Source organism: Musca autumnalis, unplaced genomic scaffold (genome assembly GCF_047663935.1).
Source record: "Musca autumnalis isolate F117 unplaced genomic scaffold, ASM4766393v1 scaffold_3, whole genome shotgun sequence".
NCBI classification, from domain to species: domain Eukaryota; kingdom Metazoa; phylum Arthropoda; class Insecta; order Diptera; family Muscidae; genus Musca; species Musca autumnalis.
In genome coordinates this window covers 15,527,260-15,542,972 of record NW_027411866.1, presented here as the reverse complement: position 1 = coordinate 15,542,972, position 15,713 = coordinate 15,527,260, and the positions used below count along the sequence as shown (strand labels likewise).

General features: G+C 29.4%; 1 protein-coding gene across 1 annotated transcript in view; it reads left to right on the top strand.

Annotated features, from left to right (window-relative positions):
* rsh (Rap GTPase activating protein radish) overlaps positions 1-15,713 on the top strand; it is a 244,697-nt gene that overhangs the window by 221,196 nt on the left and 7,788 nt on the right. The window contains exons 16-18 of the mRNA XM_073973491.1: positions 9,770-9,993; positions 10,127-10,433; positions 15,478-15,687. Of these exons, the coding sequence (XP_073829592.1) occupies positions 9,770-9,993; positions 10,127-10,433; positions 15,478-15,687 (741 nt within the window). The remainder of the gene's footprint in view (positions 1-9,769; positions 9,994-10,126; positions 10,434-15,477; positions 15,688-15,713) is intronic.

Genomic DNA, 15,713 nt, shown 5'->3' with positions numbered 1-15,713 from the left:
TAGCTTAATTGCCTTTTTCTATAGAACAGGTTCGCTGAATTGATTTTTTCAATAAAAAAATTAGCTGAATTTACTTTTTCTATAGAAAAATTCGGTGAATTGAAAGTTTTAAATAGAAAAACTTAGCTGAATTAACTTTTCTATACAACAAACATTGTTCCACAACATCCCATACGGGACAAGGGAGACTTCTCTCATATCAATGAGTGCACCCCGATTCATATTTAGCTCAATGATATGGGACCTACTGTTTATCGCCGAGTCCGAACGGCGTGTCTTAAGACACCACTTGTGAGAAGTTTTTCAAGGCTGAAATACTCAGGAAATGTCGCCAACATTACTGAGGGGTATTTTGCCACCGTTGAAAAATGTTTGATGTTGCCTGGCCTGGGAATCGAACCCCTGACCTTCTGCGTGCAAGGCGGGCGTGCATACCATTGCACCACGGTGGCACCCATTCTATACAAAAACTTCGAATTTTTCAACAGAATTATTTCAATTTTCAATAGAAAATTTCAATATAATTAGAATACGTTTCCCACGTAAAAAATAGCTGAATTTATTTTTTTTCCATGTGAATTTTCCCACGGAAATATTTAGCTGAATTAAATTTTCTCATAGAAAAAGTTAGCTGAATTGAATGTTCTATAGAACTGATTTGAATTTTTTAAAAGAAAACCATAGCTAAATTGATACTTTTTCATAGAAAATGTTAGCGGAATTGACTTTTTCTATAGAAATATTTGCTGAATTCCCAAAGAAATATTTGCTGAATTGACTTTCCACGTATAAAAAGTTAGCTGAATTGTCTTTTTCCATAGAAAAACTTAGCTGAATTAACATTTTCTATGGACAATGTTCGCTGAATTGATTTTTTAAGAGAAAAACTTAGCTAAATAGAATTTTTCTACAAAGAAACTTGGCTGAATTGACTTTTTCTGTAGAAAATCATCGCTGAATTGAATTTTTCAATAGAACAACTTTGCTGAATAGTCTTTTCCCACATAAAAAGTAAGCTGAAGTGATTTGTTTTCCATAGAAAAAGTTAGCTGAATTGAATGTTCTATAGAAAAAGTCCGCTGATTTCAATTTTTCAATAGAAAACCTTAGCTAAATTAATACTTTTCCATAGAAAATGTTAGCTGAATTGACTTTTTCTATAGAAAAATTTCGCTGAGTTGACTTTTTCAATAGAAAAACTTAGCTGAATATATTTTTTCCATAGAAAAACTTCGCTGAATTGAATTTTTCAGCCGAAAAACTTAGCTAAAATGACTTTTTCTATAGAAAAACGTAGCTGAATTGACTTTTCCTATAGAAAAATGCGTTGAATTGACTTTTCCCATAGAAATATTTGCTGAATTGACTTTCCACGTACAAAAAGTTAGCTGAATTGACTTTTCCCGTGCAAAAAGTTAGCTGAATTGTCTTTTTCCATAGAAAAACTTAGCTGAATTAACTTTTTCTATGGACAAAGTTCGCTGAATTGAATTTTTCAAGAGTAAAACTTAGCTAAATAGAATTTTTCTACAGAGAAACTTTGCTGAATTGACTTTTTCTGTAGAAAATCATAGCTGAATTGAATTTTTCAATAGAAAAACTTTGCTGAATAGCCTTTTCCCATAGAAAACGTTAGCTAAATTGATTTTTTCCCATTGAAAAAGTTAGCTGAATTGACTTTTTCTATAAAAAAGTTAACTGAATTGACTTTTCCTATAGAAAAACTTCCATAAATTTATGTTTTCCATAGAAAAAGTTATATGAGTTGAGTTTTCCTATAGAAAATGTTAGATGAATTGATTTTTTTTCATAAAAAAAGTTAGGTGGATTGACTTTTTCTATACAAAAAGTTCGCTGACTTGAATTTTTTAATAGAAAAACTTAGCTGAATTACTTTTCTATAGAAAAACTTCGCTGAATTGAATTTTTCATGAGAAAAACTTTGCTGAATTGACTTTTTCTATAGAAAAAATCGCTGAATTTAATTTTTTAAATAGAAAAACTTAGTTGAATTCACTATTTCTATAGAAAACCTTAGCTGAATAGACTTTTTTATAGAAAACTTTCGCTGAATAGAAATTTTCAATAAAAAAACTTAGCTAAAATTACCTTTTCCATAGAAAATCTTAGCTGAATTTACTTTTTCTATAGAAAAAGTTCGCTGAATTGAATTGTTCAATAGAAAAACTTTCCTGAATTGACGTTTTCCATAGAAATAGTTCGCTGAATTGAATTTTGCAATAGAAACCCTTAGCTAATTTGATTTTTTTCATAGAAAATGTTAGCTGAATTGACTTCTTCCACAGAAAAACTTAGCTGACTTGACCTTTTCAATAGAAAAACTTGACAGTATTTATTTTTTCCATAGAAAAACTTGGCTAAATTGACATTTTCTATAGAAAAACTCCGCCGAATTGAATTTTTCAACAGAAAAACTTGGTTGAAATGACTTTTTCTATAGAAAAACTTAGCTGAATTGACTTTTCTATAGAAAAATTCGTTTAATTTACTTTTCCTATAAAAATATTTACCTGAATGGACTTTTCACGTACATAAAGTTAGCTGAATTGTCTTTTTCCATGGAAAAAGTTGGCTGAGTTGACACTTTCTCTCATAAACGTTCGATTAATTGACTGTTTCTATAGTAATATTTAGCTACATTGCCTTTTTCCATTAAAAAAGTTAACTGAATTCACTTTTCCTATAGAAAGAAAGTAGGTTGAATAGAAATAGTTAGCTGAGTTTTTGGTTTTTCCTTTAAAAGTGGTTTCCTAAACTAGCTTTTCCATTTCTCAAATAAGAAACATCTTGTGCCCATTAGTGAAAGGTTTCACTGTCTCCGTTATTCTGTTGCCAAAACTCAATCCAATCACATGTCAATGTGATTAATAGCTTCTAATGTGGCAACAACATCAACATAATGGGGTGCTGTAAACACACACACACACAAGAGCCATATTTTTTTATTTGGCCCCAAAAAATCACAAAAGCTTTACTTTATTTTTCCCTACCACCATTCGCTGTCTCCTCCTTTGCATATGTGTGTATGAGTGTGTATGTTGAAGTGCATGTTCTTTGATATCCTTTTCAACGCCTTAATGTTACGCTGTTAATCTTCATGCATAATAAATGATTGCCATCCCGATGCTTTGTTCCCTGGCCACATATATCAATGCCCCCGAGTAGCCAAATGGATGGTTTTATCAATGTCAATCTAAAGAATGGAAATCATAGATGTGTGTTTCTTTCCTGTCTGTATTGTTTCCGTTATGCTTTTCTCTTATCTTCTTCGAATTTGTTAAAAGGCATGTTCGAACAACTGCCGGTTGACAGCTGTAAAACGGTAAAGCAAGAATCTATTGATTTGGTAATTTAACAAAATCACCCCCCAGCAGGCATGGTCATGGGCAATGGGCAGCAAGGATATTTGTTATGTCCTCTTCGTTCGATTAAATTAAAAGCATAAATATATTTTTAAAGGACATTTGATGGAGTTGTTAAGTGGGAAAAGGTTGACTCCTTAGGGAAATAAGACATAATGAAAGACTTGAAAGACATAAAATAAAGAGGGAAATGTTAATAGGTTTTAAAATATGTAGACTGTTTTAGCTGAAGTGAGATTTTATGAAGAGCATTTTAGACGAATTCAGATTTCTTTAATAAAATGTTAGCTGAATTGACATGTTCCTAGAAAAAGTAGGCTGAAATGGCTTTATTTATAAAAAACGTTTGACTAACCTGAGTTTTTCCATAGAAAATGTTAGCTGAATTGAGTTTTTCCACAGAAAAAGTTTGCTGAATTGAGTTTTTACATAGAAAAAGTTTGCTGAATTGAGTTTTTACATAGAAAAAATTAGCTGAATTAAGTTTTTCACAGAAAAAGTTAGCTGAATTGAGTTTTTCCATAGAAAAAGTTAGCTGAATTAAAATTTTCCATAGAAAAAGTTAGCTGAATTGACTTTTTCAATAAAAAAATGTTAGCTGAATTGAGTTTTTACATAAAAAAAAAACTAGCTGAATTAAGTTTTTCTGTAGAAAAAGTTAGCTGAATTGAGTTTTTCCATAGAAAAAGTTTGGTGAATTAAATTTTTCCATAGAAAAAGTTAGCTGAATTGACTTTTTCAATAAGAAAAGTTAGCTGAATTGACTTCTTATAGAAAAATTTAGCTGAATTGAATTTTTCCATAGAAAAAGTAAGCTGAATGAGTTTTTCCACAGAAATAGTTAGCTGAATTAAGTTTTTGCATAGAAAAAGTTTGCTGACTTGAGTTTTTACATAGAAAAAATTAGCTGAATTAAGTTTTTCCGTAGAAAAGGTTAGCTCAATTGAGTTTTTCCATAGAAAAAGTTAGCTGAATTGAAATTTTCCATAGAAAAAGTTAGCTGAATTGACTTTTTCAATAAGAAAAGTTAGCTGAATTGACTTTTTATAGAAAAATTTGGCTTAATTGACTTTTTCCATAAAAAAAGTTAGCTGAATTGAGTTATTCCATAGTAAAAGTAAGCTGAATTGAGTTTTTCCATAGAAAAAGTAAGCTGAATTGACCTTTTCCATAGAAAAGGTAAGCTGAATTGAGTTTTAACATAGAAAAAATTAGATGAATTAAGTTTTTCTGTAGAAAAAAGTTAGCTGAATTGAGTTCTATCAAAGTAAAAGTTAACTGAATTGTGTTCTTTCAAAGTCAAAGTTAGCTGAATGCATTTTCTTCCATAGAAAAAGTTATTGGCTTCATTAAATTTTTCCATAAAAAAAGTTAGCTGAATTGACTTTTTTCATAAACAAATTTAGCCGAATTGACCTTTTCCATAGAAAACGTTAGCTGAATTGACTTTTTCCATAGCAAAAGTTAGCTGAATTGACTTTTTCCATAAAAAGTTGGCTGAATTGACCTTTTCCATAGAAAAAGTTAGCTGAATTGACTTCTTCCATAGAAAAAGTTAGCTGAATTACATAGAAAAAGTTACCTGAATTGATTTTTAAATAGAAAAAGTTACCTGAATTGATTTTTTAATAGAAAAATTTAGCTGAATTGACTTTTTCCATAGAAAAAGTTAGCTGAATTGACTTTTTCAATAAGAAAAGTTAGCTGAATTGACTTTTTATAGAAAAATTTAGCTGAATTGAGTTTTTCCACAGAAAAAGTTTGCTGAATTTAGTTATTCCATAGAAAAAGTTAGCTGAATTGAGTTTGTCCATAGAAAAAGTAAGCTGAATTGACCTTTTCCATAAAAAATGTTAGCTGAATTGATTTTTTCCATAGAAAATGTTAGCTGAATTGAGTTTTTCCGTAGAAAAAGTTTGGAGAATTGAATTTTTTATAGAGAAACTTAGCTGAGTTATGTTTTTCGATAGACAAATTTAGCTAAATTAGGTTTTTACATAGAAAAAATTAGCTAAATTAAGTTTTTACAAGAAAAAGCTACGTGAATTGACTTTTTCAGTAGAAAAAGTTAGCCGAATTGAATTTTTTCATAGAAAAAGTTAGGTGAATTGACTTTTTCCATAGAACAAGTTAGCTGAATTGACTTTTTCCATAGAAAAATTTAGCTGAATTGACTTTTTCCATAGAAAAATTTAGCTGAACTGACTTTTTTCATAGACAAATTTAGGTGAATAAACTTTTTCCATAGAAAAAGTAAGCTGAATTGAGTTTTTCCATACAACAACTTAGCTGAATAGAGTTTTTCCATGGAAAATTTAGCTGAATTGAGTATTTTCATAGAAATAGTTAGTTTTTCTATAAGAAAACTTAGCTGAATTGACTTTTAAAATCAGAAAAGTTAGCTGAATTGACATTTCCCACAGAAAAATATAGCTGAATTGACTTTTATCATAGAAACAGTTAGCTGAAGTGAGTTTTTTCGTAGAAAAAGTTAGTTTTTCTATAAGAAAACTTAGCTGAGTTGACTTTTTAAATCAGAAAAGTTAAATGAATTGACATTTTCCACAAAAAAAATTGTTGAATTGAGTTCTATCAAAGTAAAAGTTAACTGAATTGTGTTCTTTCAAAGTCAAAGTTATCTGATTGCATTGTTTTTCCATAGAAAAAGTTAACTGAACTGACTTTCTCCATAGAAAAAAAATTGGCTTAATTATATTTTTCCATACAAAAAGTTAGATGAATTGACTTTTTTCATAAACAAATTTAGCCGAATTGACCTTTTCCATAGAAAACGTGAGCTGAATTGAGTTTTTCCATAGCAAAAGTTAGCTGAATTGACCTCTTCCATAGAAAAAGTTAGCTGAATTGACCTCTTCCATAGAAAAAGTTAGCTGAATTGACTTCTTCAATAGAAAAAGTTAGCTGAATTGAGTTTTTCAATAGAAACAAGTAAAAAAGCATTAAGTTCGGCCGGGCCGAACTTTTCATACCCTCCACCATAAAATATTCTGAACTAAAATGGAATAATTACTTTTCATTCTTGTCCCCAACTTTAAGTGGGTACGTTAAATTGTCAGATAATGTTTATGTACATTTATGCTTCATTCGAGAGGCCCTTTTTTATGGTGCCTACATCTAACTATGTATGTTGACAATTTTTGGTGGGCTAGAAATTGGGAGGTACTGTTATATAGGGGTTATAATAAAACATGGGCCTATGTTGACAGTTTTTGATGGGAGCCTTTAATGTCAAATAACTCCTAATTCGGTTAAAAATTTTAGCTAGAATCTTCAAAATATCGAAAATCGGTACATAACGTGGGAACTTCAAATGTCATTAACAGCTTGTTCGGAGGTATCTGGGCTATACGAAAATATGAACTTAAATGAACCGTTATATGGGGGCTATACCAAAACGTGGACCTATGTCCACAAGTTTTGTCATATAAGTTTATTGACATTTAAGAACTTTAAATGTCAAATTATAGCTACATCGGTCTGAAAATGAGCTACAAACGTCAAAACACCGCAAATCGGAGGGTACCGTTATATGGGGGCTATACCAAAACGTGGACCTATGTCCACAACTTTTGTTATATAAGTTTATTGACACTTAAGAACCCTAAATGTCAAATTATAGCTATATCGGTCTGAAAATGTAGCTAAACACATCAAAACACCGTAAATCGGGGGGCACCCTTATATGGGGGCTATACCAAAACGGGGACCTATGTCCACAACTTTTGTTATATAAGTTTATTTACACTTAAGAACCCTAAATGTTAAATTATAGCTACATCGGTCTGAAAATGTAGCTAAAAACGTCAAAATACCGCAAATCGGAGGGTACCGTTATATGGGGGCTATACCAAAACGTGGACCTATGTCCACAAGTTTTGTTATATAAGTTTATTGACACTTAAGAATCTTAAGTGTCAAAATATAGCTAAATCGGTCTGAAAATGTAGCTAAAACTGTCAAAATACCGTAAATCGGGGGTACCGTTATATGGGGGCTATACCGAAACGTGGACGTATGTCCACAACTTTTGTTATATAAGTTTATTGACATTTAAGAACCCTAAATGTCAAATTATAGCTACATCGGTCTGAAAATGTAGGTAAAAACGTCAAAATACCGCAAATCGGAGGGTACCGTTATATGGGGGCTATACCAAAACGTGGGCCTATGTCCACAAAGTTTGTTATATAAGTTTATTGACACTTAAGAACCCTAAATGTCAAATTATGGCTATATCGGTCTGAAAATGTAGCTAAAAACATCAAAACACCGTAAATCGGGGGGCACCGTTATATGGGGGCTATACCAAAACGGGGACCTATGTCCACAACTTTCGTTATATAAGTTTATTGACACTTAAGAACCCTAAATGTTAAATTATAGCTACATCGGTCTGAAAATGTAGCTAAAGACGTCATAATACCGTAAATTGGGGGGGTACCGTTATATGGGGGCTATACCAAAACGTGGACCTATGTTCACAACTTTTGTTATATAAGTTTATTGATACTTAAGAACCCTAAATGTCAAGTTATAGCTAAATCGGTCTCAAAATGTAGCTGAAAACGTCAAAATACCGTAAATCGGGTGGTACCGTTATATGGGGGCTATACCAAAACGTGGACCGATATATACCATCTTCGAACTTGATCTTCCGACGGCTAAGAAAATGGTATTTCCCAATTTTCAGCGAAATTGGTCAACAAATGCGACCTGTATGTTGCGAACGGACGGACGGACGGACGGACATGCATAAATCGACTCAGAAAGTGATTCTATGTATATCCCTAGAAGGAACTATGGGTCTATCTCGCTTCCTTTTGTATGTTACATACAAATGCACTAACACATAATACCCCTTACCACATAGTGGTGTAGAGTATAAAAATTAGCTGATATGACTTTCTTGTAAGAGAATTTAGCTGAATTTACTTTTTCTGTAGAAATAGTCAGCCGAATAAAGTTTTTCCATAGAAAAAGTTAGCTGAATTGACTTTTTCCATAGAAAAGTTAGCTGAGTTGAGATTTTTCATAGAAAAACTTAGCTGACTTAAATTTTTCGATAGAAAAAGTTAGCTAAATTATGTAAATTACATAGAAAAAGTTACCTGAATTGATTTTTCAATAGAAATATTAGCTGAATTGACTTTTTCCATAGAAAAATTTAGCTGAATTGACTTCTTCAATAGAAAAAGTTAGCTGAATCGACTTTTACCATAGAAAAAATTGGCTGAATTGACTTTTTCCTTAGAAAAATTTAGCCGAATTTACTTTTTCCTTAGAAAAAGTTAGCTGAATTGACTTTTTGCATATAAAAATTAGCTGAATTGAGTTTTTCCATACAAACAATTTAGCTGAATTGAATTTTTTCATTGAAATACTTAGCTGAGTTAAATTTTGCCATAGAAAAAGTTAGCTAAAATAAGTTTTTACATAGAAAAAGTTACCTGAATTGACTTTTTCAATACAAAAAGTTAGCCTAATTTAATTTTTTTTATAGAAAAAGTTAGACTAATTTACTTTTTCCATAGAAAAAGTTAGCTGAATTGACTTGTTCAATAGAAAAAGTTAGCTGAATTGCAGTTTTCCATAGAAAAAGTTAGCTGAATTGACTTTCTCCATACAGAAAGATATCTGAATTGACTTTTACCATAGAAAAAATTAGCTGAATTGAACATAGAACAATTTAGCTGAATTGACATTTTTCATAGAAAAAGTTAGCTCAATTGAGTTTTTTCATAGAAAAAGTTGCGTGATTTGAGTTTTTCATAGAAAAAGTTAGCCGAATTGACTTTTTCCCTGGAAAAAGTTAGATGAATTGAGCTTTTACATAGAAGAAGTTATCTCACTTGAGTTTTCCATAGAAGAAGTTAGCTGAATTGAGTTTTCCCTGAAAAAAGTAGGCCGAATTAAGTTTTTACATATCAAATGTTAGCTGAATTGACTTTTCCATAAAAAAAGTTAGCTGAATTTGCTCTTTCTATTAAAAAAAAGTTGCTGAATTGATTTTTTCTATAGAATATGTTAGCTGAATTTTCATATAAAATCTTTGCTGAATTTCTTTCCCCTCACAAAAACGTTGCTGAATTGCATTTTTAACGGAAATTCTGAGTTCATTTATATTTTTATGTGAAAGAAAAGCTTGCTGAATTGCCTTTCATTAGCTAACATACGTGTTTTTTTTAACTCCTCAACTTGTTCTTCCTCTCACCCATTACTGTTAGCAATATATTTCTACCACCTCCCTCCCATGTACATACATACTAAAATTAAAAAAAATGTGTGCATGCTTTGATCCTAAAATCATGTTTCAAAATTCAATATTTTCCATTTTTTAAATAATATTTTCTATCCACTTGCATTAGGCCACATGAGACCCTCGTCACCCCTGCTGGATTCAGTGCGTGATCAATTTGAAGATTATGATCAATTGGCGAAAGATTTTACACGTGTCTTTTTGAATTCTGAACCATCGTGCCTACAAAATGCTCACTTGTTCGATGTTACCTTTTTGGTGGGACAATCGAAACAAAAAGCTCGATTTATTGGTGTACGGGCCATATTGGGTGTAAGAAGTCGAGTGTTTCAGGTAAGTCCAAAGACACAATTGCGCTGGTCAAGAAGCTGCAAGAATCAACAGATTTCAAATGTGTTTCTTTAAATTTGTCCAAAGATAGTGAGTTTAAAAAAAATTGTTTTGAATTTATTTTAAATTTTTCTAGGAAATGCTTTATGGCATCCAAACCGGTTTCGGCTCACCACAAATACCAGTTGCTGAAATATTTGCGCGTCCAGCGCCATCATTGGTTTCACCACAAAATCAAAAACCCAAAAGTAATAACTATTTAACAGTGCCCGATTCGGATTCAATACGACCGAAAAGCGTCCCCTCCTCGCCGATGGTGAAGAGGGCCTTTTCCCGTCTGGGCACCATCACTGCCGGTTGGGGTCGTTCAATACGCAACAAGAACACAAATCAATTGAATCCGGAGGATAAAAAGAAATGGATATCGTCAACAGATTGTTCGAGTAAGAGTTTGAATTTATTGAATTACAAATATATCGATGTGTGTTTTTTGGTCTTTTCTTTTTTTTCGTTTCATTTCTTTTGATATGTGTCTGTAAATTTTTTATAACGATACCAAACAAAAAAAAAATCCAACACCAACAATTACCACCTACTTTGTACAACGTGCTGCGTGCGTTTGTGTGTATTTTGTATTGGAAATCAAATCTCCTTTAAACTTGTAATTTTTTGCCTTGGCCCTGTACAAAATAAAACTCGTGTCTGTGTAAAAATATCCTTGTAAACGAATGTGTACCACTACGTATGCCGCAATAAAATATGTTGCTAACTTTGTTGTTGGTTTTCCTTGATATTCCTTGTTTTTGGCTTGATTTGTGTTTGATTTTCTTGTAAATTGTTTTCGAATTGGCCTGGAATTTTTTTTCAATTTTCGTTTTTTTAAATTTCCGTAATCTAAATTGGCTTTTCCAAAAAAATCTAAAATGCTTTTTCTGTTATTATATTTAAATTTTTATTTAAATTCATCATTGTAATCCTCTCTTGCATACCACTCTCTCATAAACGAACTTGTACTTGTCTAACCGATTTTATATTCATTTTGTTTTACTTACCATTTCATACATTCACATTACATTCTCTATGACAAATTTTTTTATATCCACATCTCTATAAAATAATTTTCACCACATATTTTTTCTTGTAATTCTCTCTATGAAAAATTTCCTCCTTCTCACCTCAATGATTTGACATTCGTTTTATACTTACCTATCATCAATCATTCGCCCATATCATTACAATTTTATCACATACTCTATGACAACAACTGAATATTTGTGACCTCTCTTTCTCTTGCTCTGAAAACAAAACAAAAATGCTGAATAATTCCATAATATTAATAATGTTAACTTTTCTAATGGATTACCCCATAAACAATGTTCTCTGTGTATTAAAATACCTCTGACTCTCGATTTCTCTGTCATTTAAATCCCATTTCTCCACTTACCTATTAAACATTCACGTCTAACATGACACGAATACTTCACGGAAATGGCTCCCACGCCTACTCTTGGCCTATCTCCCTCTAAAAAAATATTAAATGTGAAAATATGATTTTTAATGACTTATCTCTCAAACAATGACATTTTTTACTCAATCTTCTCCGCTGTTACGGTTCTTGGTCTCTATCATTTCTATCTTTCTATTAAACTCCTCGTCCAACATGGCGTTTTTTCCTTTCTACTCTTTCACAAAAACGATTTTCTAATGTACTCATTTTTATTATCTTTAATGTCGTTCGCAAACTTTTTCATATATCTTCATTGAGAATCCATATTTTTATGCTTACATGCTTTTTTATCTGTGACATAATCTTTCGTCCATTTTATTTTCATTCCATCAAAAACAATTATTGCAATCATTCTATACCATACTCTCCCATTACTCCTTTATTTCTAATTGCCGTTCTTCATTGATTAATTTCTCTCGCCTCATCCTTTTCTGCAGCTATTATCTGTTGCCACATGATTTTGAAATCATTCTCTCCATCTCTCTGGACATTGATTTCACGCTCCTGTCATTCCACTAATTAAATTGATTACTCATTCGCTATGGTTTATTTTCACTTCGTTAACATCAATCACGATTCAACGTCATGCTCTTACACCACCGTCATCAACCTCTCTTTTTTCAAAACGACGAATTGTCCTCTCTTTTTGTAATAATTAACACTTTGACTATTCATTTAATGATGAATGCTTCAAACATAACCTCTAAACGTCTGTCTTCACTCGCCTTCACTCCATCATAACATTCAATGACATACTTTCCACGTCATCACATGTCCGTTTTTTATCGATTTCTCATCCACTCTCTTGGTATCAAAATGTCTTACGATTGACCATTGTCTAAATCAAACATGAATGTCTTTGTTCAATGATCGTTCATGCCATCAAATGTTTCGCTAAACTCCATTCGTTCCGCTTTCTTCGTTTCTATACGACTGATTGCAAACTCATCACTGCCATATGACCAATAAATATATTCAATAATATTCCCATAACGTCATCACACTGTCTCTGCTCTCTTGCTCTCTTCCTCCTTCAAAACGTCGTAATGGTTATTTATTTCTTTACGTATTTTATATAAATATTTCATTTATTTTGTTAATGTTATTTTTATTTTTTATTTTATTTTTATTTTATTTTATTTTAAATTATTTTATTTTATTTTTTATTTTATTTTTTATTTTATTTTACTTTAATTTTATTTATTTATTTATTTATTTATTTATTTATTTATTTATTTATTTATTTATTTATTTATTTATTTATTTATTTATTTATTTATTTATTTATTTATTTATTTATTTATTTATTTATTTATTTATTTATTTATTTATTTATTTATTTATTTATTTATTTATTTATTTATTTATTTATTTATTTATTTATTTATTTATTTATTTATTTATTTATTTATTTATTTATTTATTTATTTATTTATTTATTTATTTATTTATTTATTTATTTATTTATTTATTTATTTATTTATTTATTTATTTATTTATTTATTTATTTATTTATTTATTTATTTATTTATTTATTTATTTATTTATTTATTTATTTATTTATTTATTTATTTATTTATTTATTTATTTATTTATTTATTTATTTATTTATTTATTTATTTTATTTTATTTTTATTTTATTTTATTTTATTTTATTCTATTTTATTTTATTTTTTTTTATTTTTTTTTATTTTTTATTTTTTTTATTTTATTTTATTTTTTATTTTATTTTATTTTATATTATTTTATTTTATTTTATATTATTTATTTTATTTTATTTTATTTTATTTTACTTTATTTTATTTTATTCTATTTTATTTTCTGTATTTTATTTCATATTATTTTATTTTATTATATTGTTTTTCATTTATTTTATTTTATTTTATTTTATTTTATTTTATTTTATTTTATTTTATTTTATTTTATTTTATTTTATTTTATTTTATTTTATTTTATTTTATTTTATTTTATTTTATTTTATTTTATTTTATTTTATTTTATTTTATTTTATTTTATTTTATTTTATTTTATTTTATTTTATTTTATTTTATTTTATTTTATTTTATTTTATTTTATTTTATTTTATTTTATTTTATTTTATTTTATTTTATTTTATTTTATTTTATTTTATTTTATTTTATTTTATTTTATTTTATTTTATTTTATTTTATTTTATTTTATTTTATTTTATTTTATTTTATTTTATTTTATTTTATTTTATTTTATTTTATTTTATTTTATTTTATTTTATTTTATTTTATTTTATTTTATTTTATTTTATTTTATTTTATTTTATTTTATTTTATTTTATTTTATTTTATTTTATTTTATTTTATTTTATTTTATTTTATTTTATTTTATTTTATTTTATTTTATTTTATTTATTTATTTATTTATTTATTTATTTATTTATTTATTTATTTATTTATTTATGTCATGCACTTGATCTCCATTTCTCATTGTCTCGTTCACTCACTGCCTTTCATAATGACAAACTGTTAACACACATACACATCATGTAATCATGCGTTAACATGACCGTTGTACCCCTATTTTCACATCTTCCTTAACTCGTACCATTCGTTCGACAATACGATGATCGCTTCTTTACCGCCAATTATTGACACTTTCGGTAAAATTCATTAACATTTCGTAACTCCCTTACAATGCATACTCGTGTGGTCTTACTCTTCGTTTCACAACACTACATTCGTGTTTTAATAACAACTATTCACCATCATTTTAATAATGCATCACATGTTCTTAATCACCTCACTTTCTCTTCATTTTATTCATACTGGCATTTCCTTCGTTCAACAATGCAACATTCGGTTCTTAACCACGGTTTACACTTTGTGAAAATATGCATTAACATCACTGTTGTCGCAATGTCGTGGGTATTTTAATTCATCTTCTATAACTCCTTCAAATTCATATTCGTGGCACTCTTCGTTTCGCATTATGACATTCGTTTTTTAACAACAATTCGCCATGATTCTATTAATGAATTATTATTTTATTTTCTTAACACTTTCACATCATTGTATTCTTTTTTGTTGGCACTGTCACATCATGCACATCCTTTCTATCAATACAACAAACACATTACGGCATGCATTGTTATGTTTCACTCTCCATTCGTTCTATATGTCAAATTGTTCATAAACATTCCATTTGATGCAAACAACATTTACACTACGCCTGCTTTTACGTTAAATTTATATCATGCACTCCCCCTCTTTGTCTACCTTTCATAATTAATTAACTCCGTTTGTAATCACACAATTACCTCACTCTACATTAATTAAATAACAAATTTCATTAAATGAACAATACATTAACTGCATCCTATTCGTTGACATCGGCATTGACTTATCACTCCCACACACTCTTCGTTACACCACATGCCTTTTCTAATGACTTTACAACTGTGTGCATCTTTTTATACATTCTATTTTATTAACATAACAAAAACTCCATAAAATTCCTACTCGTATATCCTCGTTATTGATTCTCACTCTCCATTGCACTTCGTTTTCCACAAAAAAACATTAACTTCATAATAAAAACTGACTCCCCATCATTGTTTTCTTGTTAACACTGTCACTGTTATTCACACTATCTCCTTAATTAAACCTCTCTTAACTTAAGTTCGTTTAATTACCATGTCAACTATACCTGTTAAACATCTGTGTTCACACCTTAAATTGTCATTTAAACACCACTTTTTTGGACTCTAAACGTTGTTTTTTTCACCCACTTTGGATGTTTGCATTATTTTCAACAAAAAATTGATTACAAAACAACAACAAACCATTGATGCTCAACTGTTTCTCATTTCTTCATTCATGGCAAATCATTTTTCTTCGTACCATGGCTTTCTTTATTTTGCCGAATTACGTTTCTTTTTCTTGTGTTGGCTTTAATTTTTTTTTATTTATGTTGATTTGCTTGGCTGGATCTACAACAAAAACCAATAGACAGGGATAGCAAAGAAAAAGACAAGGATAAATCGGGTAATAATTTGGGTGTACCTCGCCTATCGGTGTGTGCTGATGCCCAAAAGGTGGATAGGGCGAAATTGGCCCAAACCGAATTTACCATCATTGAATTTGATCCGGAAACATTTAGGGTGCTGCTGGACTATCTGCATACGGGGACATGTCCCTTGACATGTGTGTCAATACCAGGTAAAATCACGCACTCCCCCCCCCCT